Source organism: Syngnathus typhle, linkage group LG9 (assembly GCF_033458585.1).
Source record: "Syngnathus typhle isolate RoL2023-S1 ecotype Sweden linkage group LG9, RoL_Styp_1.0, whole genome shotgun sequence".
In the NCBI taxonomy this organism is placed as follows: Eukaryota; Metazoa; Chordata; class Actinopteri; order Syngnathiformes; family Syngnathidae; genus Syngnathus; species Syngnathus typhle.
In genome coordinates this window covers 13613864-13637025 of record NC_083746.1, presented here as the reverse complement: position 1 = coordinate 13637025, position 23162 = coordinate 13613864, and the positions used below count along the sequence as shown (strand labels likewise).

General features: G+C 42.5%; 1 protein-coding gene and 1 long non-coding RNA gene across 10 annotated transcripts in view; one reads left to right on the top strand and one right to left on the bottom strand.

The window, feature by feature from the left end:
• Positions 1-11298: 11298 nt before the first annotated feature.
• On the top strand, positions 11299-21787 carry LOC133160233 (uncharacterized). The gene is made up of 2 exons (XR_009715828.1): positions 11299-17222; positions 17804-21787. It is a non-coding gene; the product is annotated as an uncharacterized LOC133160233 (long non-coding RNA).
• The window catches only part of LOC133160231 (interferon alpha/beta receptor 2-like), a 69517-nt gene continuing 65525 nt past the window's right edge, over positions 19171-23162 (bottom strand). For 7 of the 9 annotated variants that reach the window (XM_061287891.1, XM_061287896.1, XM_061287893.1 and 4 more), the window contains one exon: positions 19171-20368. In XM_061287891.1, the coding sequence (XP_061143875.1) occupies positions 19655-20368 (714 nt within the window). In that variant the 3' untranslated portion in view covers positions 19171-19654. Of the gene's footprint in view, positions 20369-20472; positions 20598-23162 lie in introns of all 9 variants that reach the window. The other 2 variants (XM_061287899.1, XM_061287900.1) reach the window with 2 other exon arrangements.

Genomic DNA, 23162 nt, shown 5'->3' with positions numbered 1-23162 from the left:
ATCCCGATCTGGATCCGCCACCGAAAGAACAGCAGCACGTCCGGAAAACAGCAAAAAACAGCACCTTTTCTGCAACCTTTCCATTAGTCATTTGAGATGTTTCTTCTGCTCCTTTTATCACTGTTTTGGTTGCCCTGGTTACAGAGGCGTTGCTACACCAAAGGGAGGGAAGATTGTGTCTGTAGCAACGTTGATTAGCTAAGGAATGTAGTGTGGTGTGAACTAGCACTTCATTGTCGGCCCGTGACCCCCGCAGAGTTTGTCCATCTGTTCTTCTCCAGTTGTTGGCCGAGTCGTCCGCGAGTGAGATCAGATAACTTCAATTGCCACTTTCCTGTGGAACAATGCAACTAGACCTTGGCTAGACTTTATCTACTTAGTAAATTAACACTCAATAACAATAAGTAACTTGTCCTAAACACTAAAACAAATGTTAAGTAAACGTAAGGTAACTGGTATGCAGTTCCTTAAACAAACATTGAGTAAATATAGGATAACTTGTACGCAACTACTTCAAACTGTGTTTAACACTTAACAAAGAAAAACAGTTCTGATCAACAACAATCTATGAACCAAACCTACAGTTAACTAAAAGGAATGAAGTTTCTTTCAACCAAATAAGAACATTTCGCCTATGCAAATAAGCTCTGCTCATTGTTAGTGAAGGCCTCTTACAGGAACAAAAACACACAGCTAACATAAGGACAGGAAGGATACATATGGCTGACAGGGATCAAAAGACATCCGTCACTAAAGAGGAAGAACGTAGATAAAAGGAAAGCCATAAACTCGTAAATACAAGGCCTACAGGTCTGGCAGGCCAAGGCTTCACTTAAAAATTATTCCAACATTTCCCTCCTGTTTATCACACATTTGCTAAATTTTTACATTACCAAAAACAACCACTTCTCTTGATTTTCAGTTGTCGGATCACAAGTATGAGCACAAATAAGTTTACACCAAAAAAGGATAAATGTTGCAACATCATCATTCGGAAACACACAGATCTGGGAAGAAGTCTGTAAACTCAAGTGCAAAAATTGCATCATCATCATCGTTATCAACATGCTGCCGTTCAGACATTAGGCATACCCGGGCCATCTCGTCGTCCATGGGCGAGATTGCTGTAGTGATAAGACAATTAAACAGAGCACTGAGACATGGAATACAACAACATCCACACAAAGTGAGTATAGCAGTAATTGAGGACACAAGGGCTTTATACTTCCCAAAAGCAGTCATCCACTTGTTGTGCTCTTTCATCCTCGTGTTGAGGGATTGCAAGCTTGCAATCACCTTCGTCAGGCTCCCATCAGGGGCGGTGTCATTCTGGATGAAGGTGCAGCATTGTTCCCTGAACATTGCGCAGACCCTTCCTTTCCCAGACAACAACATAACAAGAGCATTGCGGTTCTGGATTGACATTAGGGAAGGCGTGGCTAGCTGTTTGTGCACTGCCTCAAGTCCCGCTTGTGTCCGTTTGCCCAATTTCTGCATGTTGCAATGGATGTAATTTATCCTGTCAACGTTCTTGTTCATCGTCCACCAGCAGCAAATGGAGGACTCCCATCCCGCTTCAATTTGGTCAATTAATTCTTATTAATCAGGAACTCCTCTGGGGACTTTAATTGCATCAATATCAGTCAGATCATCGCCGCCTCTCAAATTTAAAGATATTATGTTTTTGTTTTTTCCAGCTTTTTCCCAGATCTTGGCATGTCGGTACATATACAATTTTGGTTGACTACATTCTGTAAAAGCAATGGTTTATTTTCTTTTTCTTCCATTCAACGGATATTATATAGAACACTCTGTCGCACATTTCACAATCAGTAAACAAACTATCCAAATTCATTTTCGAGATATTGATTCCATTCTTTAACATCTACAGCAGTTGTTGACAAACTATTATTTCTTTACATAACGTTTTTGCCACTGTTAAGGCCTTCAGTGTATATTTTGAAGCCAATTCAATCAATTTTGAGAATGCATCTATTATGACCAGGCATTATAACCCTGTGGATTGTGTTAAGCACATGTTAAACAAGCTCTACAAAAACTTTTTTATAAACGTTTTGAATATGAATCAAATTCACATGTTGTATAAAGCTGACTGAACTGCCCTTCCATCCCCCCTGTTGAGCCAGGTGTCAACGGCACGTGACAACACCATGGCTCAATACAGCTGCCCATTTGTATCGTTTCCTTTCCTTTCTCAACGTAACAACCCAATCCACCAATCGAATAAAAAAATAAAATAAAATAAATAAACAAAATAACTGCTGGTAAAGTAATATAATAGTTAACTGTTGTAGTTTCATAACTTTAACTAACTCAATCGCTCTCTTATTCTCAAATTTTAAATCTAGCTTTGAAATGTCGGTATTTCATAATTGCACATCATCTAATTCCAGAAAGCAAGTTCTTTCCATCTCTCAAATTTTGTCTAACCAAGGCTAGGCATTAAAGGAGCGTGGACCAGTTTCTGCCCATAAACAAATTGCTCGCTTTTTTATTTTTCCTTCCTATCTTAACAAAATCGGTTTTGTTTTGCGGTGCAAATCAGATAGACTACAGATAAATAAATTCCTTAGTGCACCTATATTAGCGAATTTCATCCTTTTAACACATAACACAACACACAGACAACACAAAAACAGCAGAGACACAGCTCACAAACAATACCAACAAACAACGCTGCGCAAACGCCATCCCCTTTTTTGACGTTTTGGTAGTACTTTTATCCTTCGTGCAACTATTGTCACACCTTCCCTAAGCATCACCCTGCATCAATATCACTTGCCACCACGCACTCAGCACACCCCTGGAGTGGGTACGACCCCACTCTGCGCGCAGCCACAGCAAGGGAAGCAAGTGGGGGGGGCCCGGCATTTTCATACTGATTTATCCCAGCCTGGCCAGTACTGGGACAATCAATGCCGTCGCCCCCAATCCCCACCAACCCAGCAAACAGCTACCCGCAGAGTCCAGAGCCCCACACCTACATCAGTCTCCCCCACAATCAAATTACAATATCAACCACCACAGGAGCCGGCTCCTACACCCTTTTCACACCACAATACGACAACCGCCAAACGCAAATGCCAGGTCAAGGACTGTTCTTCGTCTGTCCTTTGCAACTCTTGTAGTCAATTTCATTGCCCTTTTGAACTGGGCAGATAGGGGTATTTGCGAGAAGAGTTTGAGCACTTCCTAATGATTCCCCCTAACCAAAGACCATTTATGACAGGGGCTATCCTATTTATCGCCTCCTGCTTTAAAGGAGATTCCCTGGTCTTTGTCGGATCTGGGCTGGGGGCATGGATGTTAAGTCCTGTAGCAAATGGTTCCTTTGATCAGTCAAACAAACGTTGAGCATTTAACTTACTCAAAATCACTCTTCCTTCAAAGTCGCTCAACTCATTTTCCATAGTATTCTCCAACAACTTCAACCATTCAACCTGTATTTTCCCTTCAGTCGGGCATTCAGTCATCAATGCTCATTTGCATCTCACACAGCCTCCAAAAAGGAGTCTTTCTATCACATTGGTCCCAATTCATCCAAGCTCTCCACACAACATTCATATACCATTTCCAACTCAAGGTTCCCGATAGAACAATCCACCAATCCAAAAAAAATCAACACACAAAAAAACCTGCTTGCAAATTAATCCGAATTTTCTCCTTCAAAGAACTCAATCTCTCAGATTTAGCTTGCATATAGAAGTTGGTATAATCCTACAACACAACCAATCAACAATTTCCATTCAATGTAGCATACAATGTCTCTGTATTAGCATGAGCGGTCAAAAGGGGGGGGGGGGGGGGGAGCTTGACATGTTGAAAATTTGGCTTTTCCTCTGCCTCCTCCTCCACCCTTTCATTGGTATTGTTTTGCACGACGACACTCTTTTGACCAGTGTCCACGTTTCCCACAGTTCCAACAGTTGTCAGAACCTGATGGGGGTTTTGAATTATATGGCGGCTTGCGACCATGTTGGTCTTTAACTCTTCCTCTGCCCCTTTGGGAGCTTCGGAAAAAGATTGTTGCATCTTCATTTAGATCATTATCATCATGATGATCGCAATAGGTCTAGTCAACAGCGTAGTTCCATCAACACTAGCTACCTGGACATAGTGATACACGTCGGCTCCAATGATGTTAGGATGAGCCAATCGGAGATCACAAAGAGAAACATAGCGAGGACTTGTGATCTCGCCAGAAAGATGAGTCGGCATCGAGTATTTGTCTCTGGCCCCCTGCCTGGGAGAGGCACTGATGAGAGGTTTAGTAGATTAGTCTCCCTTAATCGATGGATGGCTGGGTTCTGTAAGAAGCAGGGACTGTATTTTATAGATAACTGGCCTTCCTTCTGGGACCGCCCCGACCTGCTGAGGAAGGACGGCCTTCACCCTAACCGTGCAGGCGCCTTCACTCTTTCTAGGAATATAGATCACTGTTTGAGCCACACATGACAGGTCACTTTAGAGCAGGCCGGGTCACAGGTGATTAGACCACCTGTCAAAATGGGTTTGGAGTCTGTTAAGATAAAGTTAACTAGCGCTAGGCTAGACTCCCAGCATGCCTTGTGTAGACTAGAGCGTGATAGTTTGAATAGTGCTACAGTACACATAAATGCACTTTCTACTGGGGTAGTAGACAAATCCAATCACTCCATCCCGACCGGTTTTGCTGAAGAAACGGTGCCGGTTTCAGATAATTCTACACGTGTAACAAATATTTACTATCAGATTCCTACGGTCGTATCATCCCACCGCACTAACAAACATTTGAGAGGTGATGTCAGGCCTAGAGAACACAATCTTACTCGCATCTCGTATAAATATCCTTCGATAGATACGCACCCGGATCGACCAATTACACTTAAACTTGGTTTTATGAATATTAGATCGCTTCATACGAAAGCCATTCTCGTTAATGATCTCATCACAGAACATAATCTAAACGTTTTTGGTCTCTGCGAGACCTGGTTAAAACCTAATGAACTGATGCCGCTTAATGAGGCCTCGCCTCCAAATTTTGTGAGCTCGCATGTGGCGCGTCCTCGAAAAAAGGGTGGGGGTGTCGCCCTCATCTCGAATTCCGAGCTTAGTTTTAGGCCTCGTTCGATCAACGTATTTAAAACATTTGAGGTTCTCACTGTCCGATCCACTGCTTTACCGTCATTTTATCTTGCTGTTATTTACCGTCCACCCGGGGCTTACTCTGGCTTCCTGGATGAATTTTCAGAATGTATGGCTGATCTAGTAACCAATGCGGATAATATAATTATCATGGGCGATTTCAACATCCACATGAATTTACCGTCAGAGCCACTTACTTCGGCGTTTCAGACTTTAACTGATACGTTTGGTTTTACGAAAGCCGTACAGGCAGCAACGCATAAGAATGGAAATACCATAGATCTGGTATTATCCCGAGGACTTGCAACCTCAAATATAGCAGTACTGCCATACACTACTGTTTTGTCTGATCATTACTTAATAAAGTTTGAAATTCTAGTTCGTTGTCAAAGACAAGAGAGCAATCAGCATTATTGGAGCCGTCATTTCAACTCCATGACTGCAACTGCACTATCTGAGATACTGTCGCCGGCAACCGCTATATTTCTCACATACGCTGGCTCTATTGATAATCTTACAAATGAATTCGATGCGACATTGTTAAATGCCATTGACGCTGTGGCGCCGTTACGTCTGAAAACTCGCCGTAGAGTGCCTACTCCGTGGTTCACAGATGAAACGCGTACGCTTAAGCAATTATGTAGAAAGCATGAGCGCAGATGGCATCAAACCAAACTTGAGGTTTTCCATCAGGCATGGCAGGATAGCCTCCTGAAATATAAAGATGCGCTTATCTTAGCAAAAACTCGGTATTTTTCGCAAGTTATTAATCTCAATAAAAATAATCTGAAACACCTATTTGATACAGTGGCAAAGCTGACTCTGCGCCAGCCGACCACCGATAGTTCCTTCCACTCAGCTGACGAGTTCATGAAATTTTTTGCTCAAAAGATTGAATCCATTAGGGATGAGATCAAGAATACCATTCCAATCGCTCGGTCGAGCTCGCCGTTTACCAACGCTGATGATCATGCAACAACCCTCTCAACTTTTAAAAGCGTGTCTCTTGAAAGGCTTACACAATTGGTTAGTGCGGCTAAACAAACAACATGTTTACTCGACCCTCTTCCAGCCAAACTACTTAAAGAATTATTTCAAATTTTAGGACCGTCCGTCTTAAATATAATCAATCTGTCTGTCTCCTCTGGGATAGTGCCAACAACCTTTAAAACCGCTATCATTAAACCGTTACTTAAGCGACCAAATCTTGACCCGGACTGTCTCAGTAATTATAGGCCAGTTTCAAACCTCCCATTCATAGCAAAACTTCTTGAAAAAATAGTAGCGCAGCAGCTTATTGATTACATGGTCGCCAATAATCGATATGACACTTTTCAGTCTAGTTTTAGAGCTAATCATTCCACTGAGACAGCACTTGCTAAAGTGACTAACGATCTCCTCATAGCTATGGATTCAAACACTTCGTCTGTACTGTTACTACTCGATCTTAGTGCTGCCTTCGACACTGTAGACTTAGATATTTTATTAGGGCGTCTTAAAAGTTGTGTTGGTATTTAGGGGTCAGCACTAGGCTGGTTCCATTCCTATCTATCAAACAGGACGCACCGAGTGGTCCATGGCAATGCGTCCTCGGAGCTCTATAATGTTACGTGTGGTGTCCCACAGGGATCGGTTCTCGGACCAATTCTTTTTAATATTTATATCATTCCGCTTGGCGACATAATACGTAAATATAATATTCGTTTTCAATGCTATGCGGATGACACCCAATTATATATGCCGTTATCGATGACAGATCCGCGGGATTGTTGTAATCTTGAGGCGTGCCTTGCGGAGATCAAGCAATGGATGTCTTTCAACTTCCTTCGTCTTAACCCAGATAAAACTGAGATGTTGATAATTGGGCCAACTCGTTATCAACACTTATTCAAGGAAACCGCTATAACTATAGATAACCGTACTATCACTCAAAGCGATACTGTAACTAATCTCGGGGTAATATTTGACCAAACTCTCTCCTTTCAAAAGCACATTAAGAATATAACCAGAATTGTGTTTTTTCACCTTCATAATATTGCAAAGATTCGTCCGATCCTCTCGACCGGTGATGCAGAAACTATTATTCATGCGTTCGTCACGTCGCGCCTGGACTACTGTAATGTACTATTATCGGGTCTTCCTAAGTCCCGCATCAAAAGTCTACAGTTAGTACAAAATGCTGCTGCAAGGCTGCTCTCTCGGACAAGAAAATTTATCACATTACCCCAATACTAGCCAACTTACATTGGCTACCGGTCCATTTAAGATGTGATTTCAAGGTTCTTCTATTAACCTATAAATCACTGCATGGCTTAGCGCTTTCATATCTCGTCGACCTAGTTGTTCCTTATGTTCCGTCTCGTAACATTCGTTTGCAAAACGCTACCCTTTTAGTGGCACAGAGGGCCAAGAAAATGTCTGCAGGCTCTAGAGCATTTTCTATTCGGGCTCCAGAGCTTTGGAATGCCCTACCAATGGATATGAGAACTGCTACCTCAGTAGAAACATTTAAGACACGTCTAAAGACACATTTCTATGACATGGCCTTTAACTAACCTGTACTGGCCGATTCGGCTGGAGTTTGTTTTCTCTCCCTCTCCACTCCCTCCCTCTCCGGCCGGGGAGGTGGTTAGGTGGCACCCATGCTGACAGCGGCTATCTGGATTCTTGTGGGTTAATTCAGGATGGGGGAACTGCAGCTCAACCTCCTCGTAGACACTGCCAGGACAATTGAGGGCTCCTTCGCCAGCCCTCTGCTCTGACATCGACATCCACTTTTTATTTCATTGATGTTCATGTTGTATCATTTGTGCCCTCTCTGCATCCATTCCAACCTGGTGATCCTGAAAGGGGGATCCTTCCATCTTAAGATCAGGGGATGCTTTGAGAATAATTGTCAATTTCTGTCTATGTGAAGCCCTTTGAGACTGCTTGTGATTTAGGGCTATACAAATAAACTTGACTTGACTTGATCATCTAGATGAAATACATCAGAACATTTGCCTTTCTCAATCGTCACAACACAAGCAGTGTCTGCTTCCACCAAGTGTTTCCTCACCCAGTTGCCTAAGTCGGGGGGTGAAACAGTGAGGAGCGCATTTCTAAGATGTTGCAGATAAGCACTCTCAGCTGCATCATCGAATGGGATGCCACTGTGCACCCAGAATTCTTTTCCAAATCTTAATTGAATGGTGGTCTCATCACTTTTTATCTTTCCATTTGTTGTCTCTTGAATTTGTTCTCTTCTCTCTTGTGAAGCTTTCAACCACATTCTAGCACAATTCAACTCTCTCTCTTTCCTTTTCTTTTTCTGTCCCTTCGTCATCCTATCTACACTCTCCTCCAAAACACCAACCACTATCTTCTACACTTAAACTTTCAACTTCCCTTCTACTCCATACTTTTTCTTCCACTTTGGCATGTATCGCATACAATTAAGACATTTACTCGCCATGAACTTCTCATCTTCTTCAAGAGCTAGAGATCTACCGTTCTTATTTCCCATCTTAATTTGGTATTTTTGGTTTATACAATTTTTACAATTTTTTTTTTCTTTTCATTGAGGATGCAGGTTTAAATTGACCTTCCACCAAATTCTCTTTGCAGTCAATTTATCCTACCCGTCGCACTCTCTCAACCACACAACATTCATGCAAACAGCTTGGAACAACGGACAAAAAAAAAAAGAATCTACGCCCTTCTTCAATTAAGAAAAAGAAGCTCTGTTCTTTTTCTTAGCCCGTTCCTTCCACTGGGACTTGAACCCCAGCTGTTTCATAGCTTGGAAAAACCAAAGCCGTATCTCATAGCCCAGACAAACCAAAACCGTATCTCATAGCTCGGACAAACCAAAGCCGTATCTCATAGCTCGGACAAACCAAAGCCGTATATCATAGCTAGGACAAACCAAAGCCGTATCTCATAGCTCGGACAAACCAAAGCCGTATCTGCGCTTTTTTCTATGACTTACTTGTCTCCTCGGTCCGCTGCAATGCCGGACCCCGTCAAACCACCTCTGACAGACGAAGGCAGACCTAAGATGCTAGCCCAGCGAAGAAATTCTCTTCCCAGGACTTTTTTTTCCAGGTCCCCCTAAAGGACGCTGGCTTGTCGACAATGCAGCACGTCCTCCTCCGTCAACCAGATGGCGGGTATGAGGGTCCCGGGTTTCGGCACCAAAATGTTAAAGTGTTGCTCACTCTAACTTATTTTGCAAGAACCACACAGGAGTCAAGCAAGTCATTTTAGACACCTGCAGGCGGAGAGTTCACTCGTCGCTGTGCTTACAGCGATGGTCGAATGAAGTCTGACTCAGGCCTCGTCAGGTGCTTATTTATTGAGAGAAACAGAGTGGGGTTGAAAGTGGGGGTGTGGGAACACACAGGATATGGTGAAGACGCTCCCCTGCTGATCAAAGCATAGCAGGGGGCCTTTTACGACTTTCTGTAAACAAAGCAACTTAGATTGCTTCCTCTGCGTCTGGTCAATCAGTTGAAAAGATCTTAGCACTTTTGTCAACTACTTTTGTCTAGACAGGACGAGCTAGTTAAATTATTACAGGTTATATTCCAACATAATCATACAATGAAGATATTCTGCAAACCCTAACAGAAATGTTTTTAATCCGTTCCAAGACTGTAACAACTGCAGCGCACCACCGAACGTGTAACTGCACCGCGCTGGTTGCATTATTGTGACAGAGCCGTCGCAGAAATTTAGAAAATATTTTTAAACTCCTAATGTACTTTCCAAAATTCAAGTGGACCTAAGTGCGCAGGGAGCTCAAGTTTGTCTGATTGCGCAACTGCAGCGCACCGCCGAACACGCAAACGTAGCGCGTCGCCGACCGCGCAACTGCACTGTGCAGATCGAATTATTGTGACAGAGCCGTCGCTGAAATTTAGAAAGTATTTTTAAAGTCCTGATGTACTTTCCAAAATTTAAGTTGACCTGAGTGCACAGGGAGCTTAATTTAGTTCCATCGCGCAACCGCAGCACGTCGGGCGCTCACTGTCTCATTGCTTTAAGAGCGTCTTTGTGTTCCGAGTTGTAAGATGACGCTGCTCTCGAAGCATGCCCATCTGAAGCAGTCTCTGATCCCGTTTGACTTGTATATTTCCCTTGCATGATCCTCGTCTTTTTTTATCTAAAACGTTCGCCATGCTGGCTAAAACTTTTGCTAATTAGTCAAATGAGTAGGCAAATGTGACGAAAGTAGCGCCAACATGCTGTATAGTAATATAGTATTGTATCAGCAAAAAGTATGAAAGTTTACATTCCAGAATTTATCAGAACTACAGCTCTCCATTCGGCTCTGGCCATGTTCATCATAATGGAATGTATTTTGTTTTGGACCATCAAAAAGCAAAACCAAAAAGGTAGGTGATTTACGCAAGGTGGTCCCACTCATCTTGTTTACGCTGGACCAATATGATATTCTGGACAGCAAACGCTGATGTCAACATTTTAGTCATCATGTGACGAATACAAGGAATGACTCATGATGTAAAATACAGAGAAATAACAGTATGGCAACTAAAAGAACTGCAACTTTCAAGAGAAGTTGCCTCCAATTCCTGTAAAACAGCTACCAAAAGGGATGGACATCCATGGCTGGAGTTTCGTCCTGGGACATAGCCCTACGGAGGTTCCGAAGTCCTTGTAGAGCATACTCGATGTGGGTGTCATTTTCTCCTGGGATGTAGGTACAACAGGAGGTACCAACTATTTCACACACACCTCCTTTTTCGGCAGTCAGGAGGTCCAAAACCATTCGGGACTGTAGTGTCATTAGTCTCAGGGCTTGCAGCTCCGTCTGGTAACCTGTAAGGGCCTCTAGAGTAAAATTGGCAAAGGTCTTCAACATGTAGTCCATAGTTTCTATTCGGAGAATAGTCTTTAGTTTTAGTTTAGTTTATTGTTTAGCACATATTATTATAGCAATAACAGTGCAAGGAGGGAGACGAAGCCTAGGGCTTGTAAAGAGCTCCACTCCGGTACAAACAAAGTGCAAAAACAAACAAAGCAAACAAAGTGCTGTGTCGTCAAATGTCATTCAAGTGTTTAAAAAAAAAAACATATATACATATATACATATATATATATATATATATACACATATACATATATATATATATATATATATATATATATATACATACATACCCATATATATACATACATACCCATATATATACATACATACCCATATACACATATACATACACTTACATACATATATATACACACACGCACACACACACGCACACCTACATATATATACATATACATACACCTACATATACATGCATACACATACACATACACAAGTAACTAAACAAAAGCATAACAAGCTATATATTAATTCGTCATATTTATACATGCATACATACTACGAATGTGCATGCATATATACATAAACAAATACAGTATACAAAATGAGAAACAAGAGACCAAAATAGTCACATAGCGATGTTGAAACAATCAAAGAGACACCAGGTAGGAGTAGCTTAGAGGGGACAGAAGAAACTGCAAGCAGAAAATAACAAAAACAAGGAAGAATCAGAGTATAAATTGTGGTTTAAGTTGATGTTCTTAGTATGAATCAGCTTAGTGCGGTGGAGTAATTATGGAAGTAGTTGGATCATGAGTAGAGAAGGTGGTATTTCAGCTGCTTTCTAAAAGCAGCCTGTGAAGATATGGATCGGATGTGGATTGGTAGCTCATTCCAGAGTGAGGGCCCTCTAAAGGAGATATTATATTGATGGCGTGATGTTCGACAGGAAGGTGGGTGGAGATTGTCCCTCTGTCTTGTTGGATAAGAATGAAGATCAGATACAAATGTGAAGAAATTATAAAAGGTGGCTGGAAGACAGTTGTTACTATATATATATTTATGGATGAGTAGACAGGTTTGATGAATGTTTACTTTATCAATTGGCAATAGTGAATAATTTCTAAACAGCGGTGCCGTTGGTTCATATCTATTCGAGAAAGAGATCATTCTTAGGAACTTCTTTTGTATGATGAGTAATTTGTTGAGGTATGTTGGATATGTGGCTGCCCAGACTGTATTGCAGTAATTAAGAAAAGGAAACAGGAAGCTATAATACAGAGTGAGATGAGCAGAAGGATGGACCAAGGGACAAACTTTTCGTAAAATACCTAGCATTTTCATAGATCTTTTGCAAACCAAATCAATGTGTTCAGACCAGTTTAATTGTTTGTCTACTATAACTCCTAAGAATTTGGTGCTAGCAACTTGATGGATTTCGTTACTGTTTATGTTTATATTTTCGTCTGTTCTTTGGGGTAAGATTTATTTATATTGCAGAAGATCATGAAGTTACATTTTTTTATATTGAGTGACAACTTATTTATTTTGAACCATTTTGTAACAGTGTGCAGTTCAGTATTTACACTTGCAATGAGGAAATTAAAATCACCGTGGGTGGCAATAAGATTAGTATCGTCCGCAAATAACAAAGGGAGAAAATTTGAACAAGACATGGAGAAATCATTTATGTACACCAAAAATAATAGAGGACCCAATATTGTGTCTTGTGTCTTCTATTCATCTGGTACGTCTGAGCCCCAGACACTGTCGTAGGGACGGAAGGTGGGGGCAACAGCTGCACGTGTCTTTCGCTGATGACGTTCCTGAAAATGTGTCAGACTGAGGAACACAGTGTGATCTGACACATATACGGGGGCACATGTGCCATCCCATTGTCCTGGAAGGACTGCGTAGCCTCGGCGACCACAGAGCCACCATCCCCCTTCGATGATGGAGTGGGGATTTTCGCCTCCTGAAGCACAGGGGATGTGAGATGGTTTCACTCACTTTGAGAGTCACTGGTGCAGGTGTGACGACAGAACTTTTTGACACTATTGTGAATGGCCTTGAGATGTTGTAACAGGGATGGGCGGTTAGTTGTGCCTCATTAATTTCCGACCGTCTGAGTCCTTTGAGGGGATTAAACCCAAAAGCCCTTAGTATTGCGATCTCATAAGGGGTTAAAACCTTGCCACAGGGCATAATCCTCATATAGAGTTTTATAAAATCTAGACATTCGGGCCATGGTCTTCCCGTTTCTGCCATGCATTTGGTTAATGACCGTATTGACAAAATGTGGTCCGTTGTCACTATAAATGGTCTCTGGGATCCCATAACTGGGAATGATGGTCTTGCAGATAGCCTTTGCTACTGTTATAGCATCTGCCTTCTTTGCTGGGATTATTTCTGTCCACCTTGAAAAGGCATCGATTAGGACTAAACAGTATTTGTACAGTCCACACCTGTTTAGTTCTATGAAGTCCATACGCGACATTTGGAACTGATATGTCGGTTCTGGGAATTTTCCTCTTTTTGGTTTTACATTCCCTTGTGGATTATTTTTTATACAGACTTCACCCGCTCTACAAAAAGCTTTGAGTACAAATTGAAACCATACGTTGTAAAGTGTTGTGATATTAGCTCCTGCATCCCCCCTGTCGACACATGAGTACTTCCGTGTGTCGAAATTGCAGCTGCTCTAAAAAGGGATTTAGGGAGAGCAAGCTTATTATTTACAACGTATGTCTTTGTCTGTCAGATGTGCACCTTTAGCAATCCACATTTTCTGTTCTTGTTTAGGGGCTAAATGTTGAATATCATGCAAGATCTGTGTATTTATTAGTTCTTCCTTTTCTGACGGCAATCTCAGAAATAGGTCTGAGGTTCCGTATTTGCCTATAGCAGCTTCCTTTGCTATTTTATCTGCAAAGGCATTGCCTAGTGATACAAAATCTTTCCTCCGTGTGTGTGCCTCACATTTGCAAATTGCAAGCTTTGTGGGCAACATTACTGCCTGGAGGAGCTGGATTAGAAATTGTGCATGTTATTTGCTTTCCTGTTGAAGTTATCGTTCCACACCTTTCCCATTATTTGTAAAGTAAAACACTGTTGAAAATGCATACTAGCTGTCTGTGTATACAATTAGGTCTTGTCCATCTTCTAGAGTACACGCTCTGGTCTGGTTTGTGACAATAACAGAGCTGTACAAGACAAATGTCTGGCTGGAGACAGCATATTCATTTTACTTTGAAGTAACAACACATCAACAGCATGTGGTACAAACAGGTCTGTGGGATGGAACAAGTTAACATCTGCTGACGATTCTACTGCCATTGCAGCACCACATAGTATAACTTGAACACATTTTCCACTTTGTTTTCAACAGGTGTTAACCCTTCTGAAGTGGGGGTGATTTTCATATAGTTTCTTTTAGGTTCCCGTGTGGATCATGTTTCACACAAATAGGACGTTTTTTTTTTTTTTTAATTTCACTTAAGAATCTAAACCGAAGGTAACTAATAACTCATCCCCCCCTGTTGTCACATAAGTGACACAATTGGGTTTGCCTTAAAAAAAATCATTTTGGCAAAACAGTTTCGTTGCTGACGTGGTCAATAACACCTTATCCATTATCGCACCCTTTGTTGTCCGAACTAATGTCATTTTCAATTTGTCAATGCTTCTACTTTTGGTGTCCACGCGAATGTATCTTCGACTGCTAACGGCTGTCCATGAGCCACTCCTGTCAGTGGCTTAGCAATTTCAGCATAATGTGGAGCCCAAGCTCTGCAGCAATCACAGAAAAAAACCCATAAGTTGTTCTTTGTGACAGGTCGTGGTGTCTCTAATATAGCCTGTTTCCTGCCTCATTGCACTGTTCTCCCTTTCGCTGAGAGTAAACCAACATAGTTTACTTCTGTTTTTACTCATCGTAACTTCTGTTACTTGACTTCATTTCCTCTCAGGCCTAAATGCTGCATGAGGAGAAAGGAATCTCATCCCCAGGCTTTCCTTGTTTCAAAAGCAATTATCATCAATGTAGACCAAAACTTGACTTTTAGATGAAAGCGTAAAACCAGCCATTCAATTTATGATAATCAGTCAACCACTGTGAAATAAACCCTATTTACCTTTCTTAGCATTAAATTTGCTCAAGATCACTCTTTCATCAAAGTTGTTCTGCTAATTTTCCCATAGCAGTCTCCACCAACGTCAACCTGTATCTTCATTCATTCCTGCTCGCTCGCGCGCTCTCTCTCGCTCGCGCGCTCTCTCTCGCTCGCGCGCTCTCTCTCGCTCGCGCGCGCTCTCTCTCGCTCGCGCGCGCTCTCTCTCGCTCGCGCGCGCTCTCTCTCGCTCGCGCGCGCTCTCTCTCGCTCGCGCGCGCTCTCTCTCGCTCGCGCGCGCTCTCGCACGCTCTCGCGCGCTCTCTCTCGCGCTCGCGCGCTCTCTCTCGCGCTCTCTCTCGCACGCACGCACGCACGCACACAGCCTCCATATATACTGGTCTCACTCTCCTCAAGCTCTCTTGCAAGCTGTTCACACAGTCGTACATTATTTTCAATTCACATTACTCATTTTAATTTGTCCCGTCTCAAGGTTATTGATAAAACAACCCACTCATTCCAATCTTGACATATTCCAAAATTTCACGCGAGAGATGCTTGCATTCATTTGATTCCATCAGCTTTTCATTTCCACAAAATTTGCAAATTTATGGCAATTTTTCTTCCATTCATTCCTAATGGCACATTCCACGTTTCAGATTTACATTGTCCCAGTTTGAAATTCACATCATTCAGCCTATTCAAGTCACACCGGGGAAAGTTTTCAACATTCCCAAAATTGCAAAATTAAAAAATTATGTTTTCAGTTAATTTATTAATCCTTTGTATGGCATGCTCAAACTTGGCCAATAAAAGATTGATTGATTAAATTTTCTGCAAAATTTCACAAAATTAATTTTTTTCACCTTTAATTTCTACATTTTTCCAACTGATTCAATTCTACTCCAACATCATTCTGTTGCATCCTCTAAGTATTTATTAATTTTTCACGCCTTCACATGCAATTTCTCCAGAAATAGCATCTTCTAGTCTCAAAATCATTTTGCTTTTTTGTGTCATGGTACAAATCAAATAGACCGCAGTCTAGTAAATTTCCTTGCACACTATTTTAGCCAATTTCATAATTTTAACACATAGACACACAGAAACATACAAAGAACACAAGGACAAGACAAGGGCCCACAATAAAGACAAAATACATAAACAACATCAACAAACAGCGCTGCGCAAACGTCTACCTTTATTTGATGTGTTGGTTTTACTATTTTTATTTTTTCATATTAGTGGCCTTATCTTTCAATAAGGTTTGACACCTGTATCATTCGCATAGCATACATCAGCATCGTTTATACTTTGGGGAAATTTAACAGCTCTTGTCATGCTTCTTGTTTGTACAGGAGTTCTAATTGACTGACCATGACATATTCTGCTATTATATGGGGGAGTTTCAGGTATTTTAGATGCATGTTTTGCATAGGAGCAGAAAGAGCTTTTTGCCTCAGGCTCCTCTGTTTAACAGTGCGCTCGCGCACTGTGGCTTCATTGTCTGACAAACATACTTGCGGCCTCATCGTTCTTAATGACACTTGCCTCAAGTTTGGTAACTTATTTAACATGTATACTTCTCATCTCCTTATATATTGTCAATAACACTTTGACGGCCCCCTGATTTAAATGAATTTAGTCCAACTGTCAAATCTTAGGGATTTCTAAAGCTGGAATGTTTCTTTAGTGGGATAACGACTTTCTGTGGTAATTCCTGACAGAAATTCGTTATTTCTTCCCACTATATTACATGCAGCACATACGTGCTACCATTCACACACACATTTACACTGCGGATTTTTTTTTAACACAACGAGGTGTATTTACATCTATAAGTTCCATCTGTAGACCGAATTCCTATCACTTGGAATTCACAACAAGGACTCCGCCGCCCTTACCCGGGTACCCTTTTTTCCGGGGACTAAAATACCCCAACCACGCAGCCAACAAAGAGGTCTCACCGAATCTCTGAAAGATTTCTCTTAAAGATTCCGTTAATCGTCGCCGCCGAGAGGTGCTGAACTGGACTTCGCGGGCCTGGTGGATAAACATCGCTCCCCAGGGCTTTCCTTCAGGGTCCTGTGATGACCTCTGCCGTGCACGGATTCGGCGTCTTCAACACTCCTCGGGTCAGCAAGCAGATTTTCATGAATCCCCGTACGGGCCACCACAGAATGTTGGGTTCACAACATTTATCTGAACAGAATCTCACAGAGGCGGGATATGTCTTTTTTGGCGTGCGACTCCTGCAGAAGGACACACCCCAGCCACAGCGAATGTGGATGGGATCTGCGCCTTCCCTCAGTTTGGTCGTGCCTTTTATTGAGGAACAAACAATGGGGCAAGTGTACATGAATGCATTGCTTCTTTAGACAGGAAGGACATATCTCGGACAGAAGCGGTATGGTCGGCTCGTGACTTTAGCTAGACAAATGGGACGGATACCCTTGTGGCGGTCTCATGATCTCCACTTAAACAGGACGTTTGTCTGCTTCAGCTTATCGCATGACAACCTCATGTCCTGTGTATGGATAGCTAACAATGGGGCTTATTGTATAGCACGACTCGTGACTCCAGACACGAGTTCCTTAGCCAGCCATATGCTCCCAAGTCATTATCACGAGGCCAAACTGTCACATACTACAGAAAATCTTGCACACATAAGTAGATACATAGAATCCAATGATAAAAAGTCTATTTTTCCCAACAGGCGGGCACTGGTTCGGGACACTTTGGCAGTGCGAAGACTCTCGGACGGCTGTGGCAAGGGTTCTACTGGGGTCACCATTGTCGAGACGTGGAGGACTTCTGCCAGCGTTGTGATGAGTGTGCAGGCTACAAGGGGCCACAGGCCCAGTCACATTCACCGCTTCAGCAACAGAGGGTTGGGGCGCCCATGGAAAGGGTTGCTGTGGACATCATGGGTCCTTTTCCCGTGACGGACAGAGGGAACCGTTATGTGCTGTGTGCGATGGATTACTTCAAGTGGCCAGAGGTATACGCACGTCCAGATCAGGAGGCAGAGACAATGGCTGACATGCTGTCGGTTTGGAACTGCTGACATTCTCCACAGTGACCAAGGCCGAAATTTCGAGTCCAAGGTTTTTGCTGCGCTTTGTGAGATTCTGGACATGCAGGAGACACGCAGCACCCCTTTGCATCCGCAGAGTGATGGCCTTGTGGAACGGTTTAACCGCACCATGCAGCAGCAGCTCCCCATCCTCATTTCCAATCACCAACATGACTGGGACCGACACATTCTGCTTGTGCTGATAGCTTATCGTTCGACCGATCAAAGTTCCACGAATTGCTCTGCTGATGCTGGGCCGGGAAATCAGGACGCCGGCGGAGTTGCCGTTCGGGAGGCCACCTGGTGATTCTGAGGACCAACCGGGGCTGGAGTATGCCCGGAGACTGCAGGACCGTTTGGACGCGTCGCATGCATCCGCCCAGGACCAGCTGGAGAAAGCCAGTGTGCGCCAGAAGCGGAACTACAACGTGCGGAGCAAGGGGCGGAACTTCCAGATTGATGAGCTAGTTTGGGTGTACACACCCAAATGGAAGAAGTTGGACAGCCATTGGGATGGCCCGTGCAGGGTGCTTCAGCGGGTGGAGGATGTGGTCTACCGAGTGGCGGTTCCCCCTAGGGGCAGATGCACTGATTTCCCTGCACCGAGACAGGTTGGCTCCGTACCGGGGCATTGGGCATTTGAGGCGGGGTCGGCTTCACCCGCCACTTTGGGACGTGCGGTGGATTCATGTTCCCCAGATTCCGCCAGTGTTGTCCCTGCTCAGCTGGCACGACGGCTGGATGACTTTTTGTGTTGACCCCTTGGGTCGAGGGTTTTTATAAAGGGGAGGGCAGTGTAATGTCCTGTATTATTTGTTTGTTGTATCTGGGCGTCTGAGTGCGGGGCCAGGAGTGAGAAGTGACGTCATGCGGGTGGGTTGTGCGGGCATGTTAGCTGGGCAATCAGTTGGTGTGTGAAGGGCATGGCCGTGAGTTGTGGCCACCAGCAACTTCTGTTTGCATGTGTTTTTCTGATGCTTGTTTTGTTATCATAAAAGCTGCGATCAAACCGTCTGAACATCCTCTTTTATTATTGTAACAATATTTCTATAACAAGGTTACAACACTGTAAATATGTGTATGCACTGCAATTGTGTGGGCACTCCCTGCCTTCTGCTGGCGTGTGGGCACCTTTTGTGCCATAATTCTCCAAATTTGAAGTTTTATTCAGAATTTTAATTGTTTTTTTAATTTGGAAAAAAAATCTGCGAAGTAGTTAAACTGCAATAAATGGATTACTGTATTACAAAATAGGATAAAACACAAGAGGTGGGAAATCACTAATTTTGGTGCTTTACAACATGTCACAAAAGCTTGGCAATTAGCATGGTCTCCATCGTTCTCCTCCCTTCATGATAATGTCAAAAGCGTAGCTTATTCACAGCCTATGATTAGTGTCTTATTCTGTGTTGACACCTGTGTTACAGTATTGTCCATTTGTAACATTTGGCAACTCTGTGTATAGTACAATATGTCCTATATGACAGAAAATTAGCGCCTCATGTATGAAAACTGTACATCTTGTTGCTGTTCATCATCAGAGCAGAAGGTGCTTTGAATGTGTGCCTCTTTGGTGTCCCAGGTTTCTGGCAGCATCGCTGAATTCCTGTCATGTTCTTCCAAATCAATTGTATCCACATTTGATTGGTCAGAAATGGTTTTATCCCATTCCTCCACATACCTACCCAAAATTAGAGAGCTGAGATTAACATCTTGGTTGTCTCTTTTTTCATCCTCCCAGTTTTCGACCTCAATTGGCTGTATCCTCTCAGCCATGTAACTAGCTTGGTCTAAAAATGGACTGTGGTTTGAGTTCACAAGAGTATCAGAAAGTGAGCCTGTTGTTGTGGATGTATGTTTTGATGCAGCATTTAAAAGTCTGTCATTCCAAATGCATGTTTGAGGCAGGGGACTAAAAACATCGAAAGATAAAAAAATGGAGTTTGAAGTGTTGTTTAACCGTGATCCAGGCTGATATGAGAATAGAAGGGAAGGAGATGATGATGACAAAGATGGTAGGTTAGAATTTAAACGAATTTTGTAACCACTTTCATTTCTTGAAGTCCTTTCTCCATCTTGAAGATCTGACAATTGACGGTCCTTCTCTTCACATGGAAAATACAGTGTTGGTCTAATTACGAGGGAAGACAAGGATGTTTTGTGGGGCACAACAATCAGGGCCTCCTTTGTGTGATGGACGGATGTCTAAAACAAAAAAGCAGAGAAGAGAATATCATGAAAAAAGATTGAAGCAAAGGTCCCACATATAAGCTAAATAAAAGCCATTGTGACATTAACAAATAACCAACCATTGTTAACAATATTTCGGAAGTGAACAATTGCCTAGAGCAGTGGTTCACAACCTTTTTTCAGTGATGTACCCCCTTTGAAATATTTTTTCAGCCAAGTACCCCCTGACCAGCGCAGCACATTTCTGGTTGAAAAGAAAGAGGTACAGGATTGTCCCATCAGTGTTTGATTTATTAAAGTTAAACAACTTGTAGCAATGTACCTGACAGACACATTTATGTTTCAAATATTGCATATAGAAACAAAAACGATAAACAGTAAACAGTGACCACCAATAAGGCATGAACCCTTTCAAAACTCAAATACTATATGCAGAACACTATTAATTTATATTAATCTTTCTTGTAATAATCTCTTGCAAGGAAATAAAAATATACATACCGTTTTTTTCCATGTATAATGCGCCCCCATGTATAATACGCACCCTAAAAAGGGCATGTTGATGCTGGAAAAAAGCCTGTACCCATGTATATTACGCACCCAAATTTGGACTCCTACTTAAGTCCGTAAACGTAAAATTATTTCAGAAAAAATATTATTCTGCCGGTCAGTATCACTGCGCATGTGCTAGCAAACTCGATAGCGAAGAAATGTTTCGGATTTGTGTAGGGTACATTGTGACAGCAAACGAGCAGGCGTCTGATACGAGAGCATTGTGTTCGTATGAAGCGTGTTTGAAGTGAACATTAGGGAAGAAAGCGCATCTGTAATGGCAGCCTCCGTATCATATCCAGATTAAAAAAAAAAAAAAAAAATGTTTTTTTTTTGTTTTTTGTACCCATGTATAACGCGAACCCCAGATTTTAGGACAATAAATTAGTTAAATTTTGCGCATTATACATGGAAAAAAACGGTAACTAAAAATGTGTTCACGAATATAAATTAACTTAGCGTAATTTTTGGCCTATAAATCACTCTTTGTTTGAGCTTCTGCCCTCTGGGAAGAGGTATAGGAGCGTGCGCTCCCGCACCAACAGACTCAACAACAGCTTCATACTCCAGGCTGTTAGGATCCTGAACTCGCTTCCTCTTTCTGCGTAGCGTCCTGTACTTTTGCGCTACGCTTACTGTCTGCTGTATGCACACTGGCTCCGTTTTGCTCCTCTTATTTATTGTGTAATCTGTTTATTTATTATTTATTCATCATTCTTATTATTTATTGTTTGTGCCTTCTTGTTTTTATATTGTGTCGTTTACTTGTATGTCTATTGTGTAATATGTCTCGTCACCGTAGGATAGAGGAAACGTAATTTCGGTTTCTTTGTGTGTCTTGACATGTGAAGAGATTGACAATAAAGCTGACTTTGACTTTGACGTGACAAACACAAACAAGGAGCTGAGAACAGGCCTGACGTAACATTCAGTTATTTAAAAAAAACTATTACATAAATAACACGTTTATAAAACCATCTGTGTCACTCCAATTCATTAAATCCATTGATCGTCCTTTGTCAACAATGCCGTGTGCCGCGCCGCAGTTCAATTTATTCCACAGGCCCATACAACTATATTTTAAATAACTATCACATGAACAACAATATTATCAAACCATGTGTGTCACTCCAAATCATTAAATCCATCGATCAAATTTCTCGTCCTTTACGTCATCCTGGTGACAGAGGACATGTCCAGAGGATATGGGGCTTTAAAGTGTTAATTACTTTATTTGATTTTTTTCCTCTCTATTTTTCATGTTTTGACTATGTTCAAGATAAAGATATCAAGGCATGTGAAGTGATCAACTATACTAAAAATAACATGTGAAGAGGTCAACTATACTTGTAAGTAAGTGATGTGTTAATGATCAAGTAAAAATTTGTGAAAGAAAACATATACAAGTCGCTCCTGAGTATAAGTCGCCCCCCCACCCAAACTTCACTGTTTACATTGTTTACAGTGGAGACGGTGTGCTACCGACCGCGACTCGGGACGTTTTGAGTCGGTGGGGAGAAAACATTGACGACTTCCTCAATTTCACCGACACGCCTTCCATTGCGGAAGCAGGGCCTGGAGAATCTGTGGTGGACTACAATCTCTGGGGTCAAAGTCGCAGAGGTAGTTAAAAAGCTCCTCGGAGGCATGGCCCCGGGTTTGGATGAGATCCGCCCGGATTTCTTAAAGGCTCTGGATGTTGTAGGGCTGTCCTGGCTGACACGCATCTGGACTGGCTGACTGGGATTAAGAAGAAGGACCGGAGGGTGTGTTCCAACTATAGAGGAATCACACTCCTCAGCCTACCTGGTAAGGTCTATTAAGGGGTGCTGGAGAGGAGGGTCTGTCGGGAGGGCGAATCTCGGATTCAGGAGGAGCAGTGTGGTTTTCTTTGTGGCCGTGGAAAAGTGGACCAGCTCTAAACCCTTGGCAGGATCCTCGAGGGTGCATGGGAGTTTGCTCAACCACTCCACGTGTTCTGTGGACCTGGAGAAGGCGTTCGACCAGTGTCCCTTAGAAAGTTCTGTGGGGGGTGCTTCGGTGCTTAAATCTCTGCTGTTTGCAGATGATGCGGTGCTGTTGGCTTCCTAAATCCGTGCTCTCCAGCTCTCACTGGAGCGGTTCGCAGCAGAGTCTGAAGCGGTTGGGATGAAAGTCAGCACCTCCAAATCTGAGGGTTGGACTCCGCCAAGGCTGCCCTTTGTCACCGATCCTGTTCATAATTTTTTTGAACAGAATTTCTAGGCGCAGCCGAGGC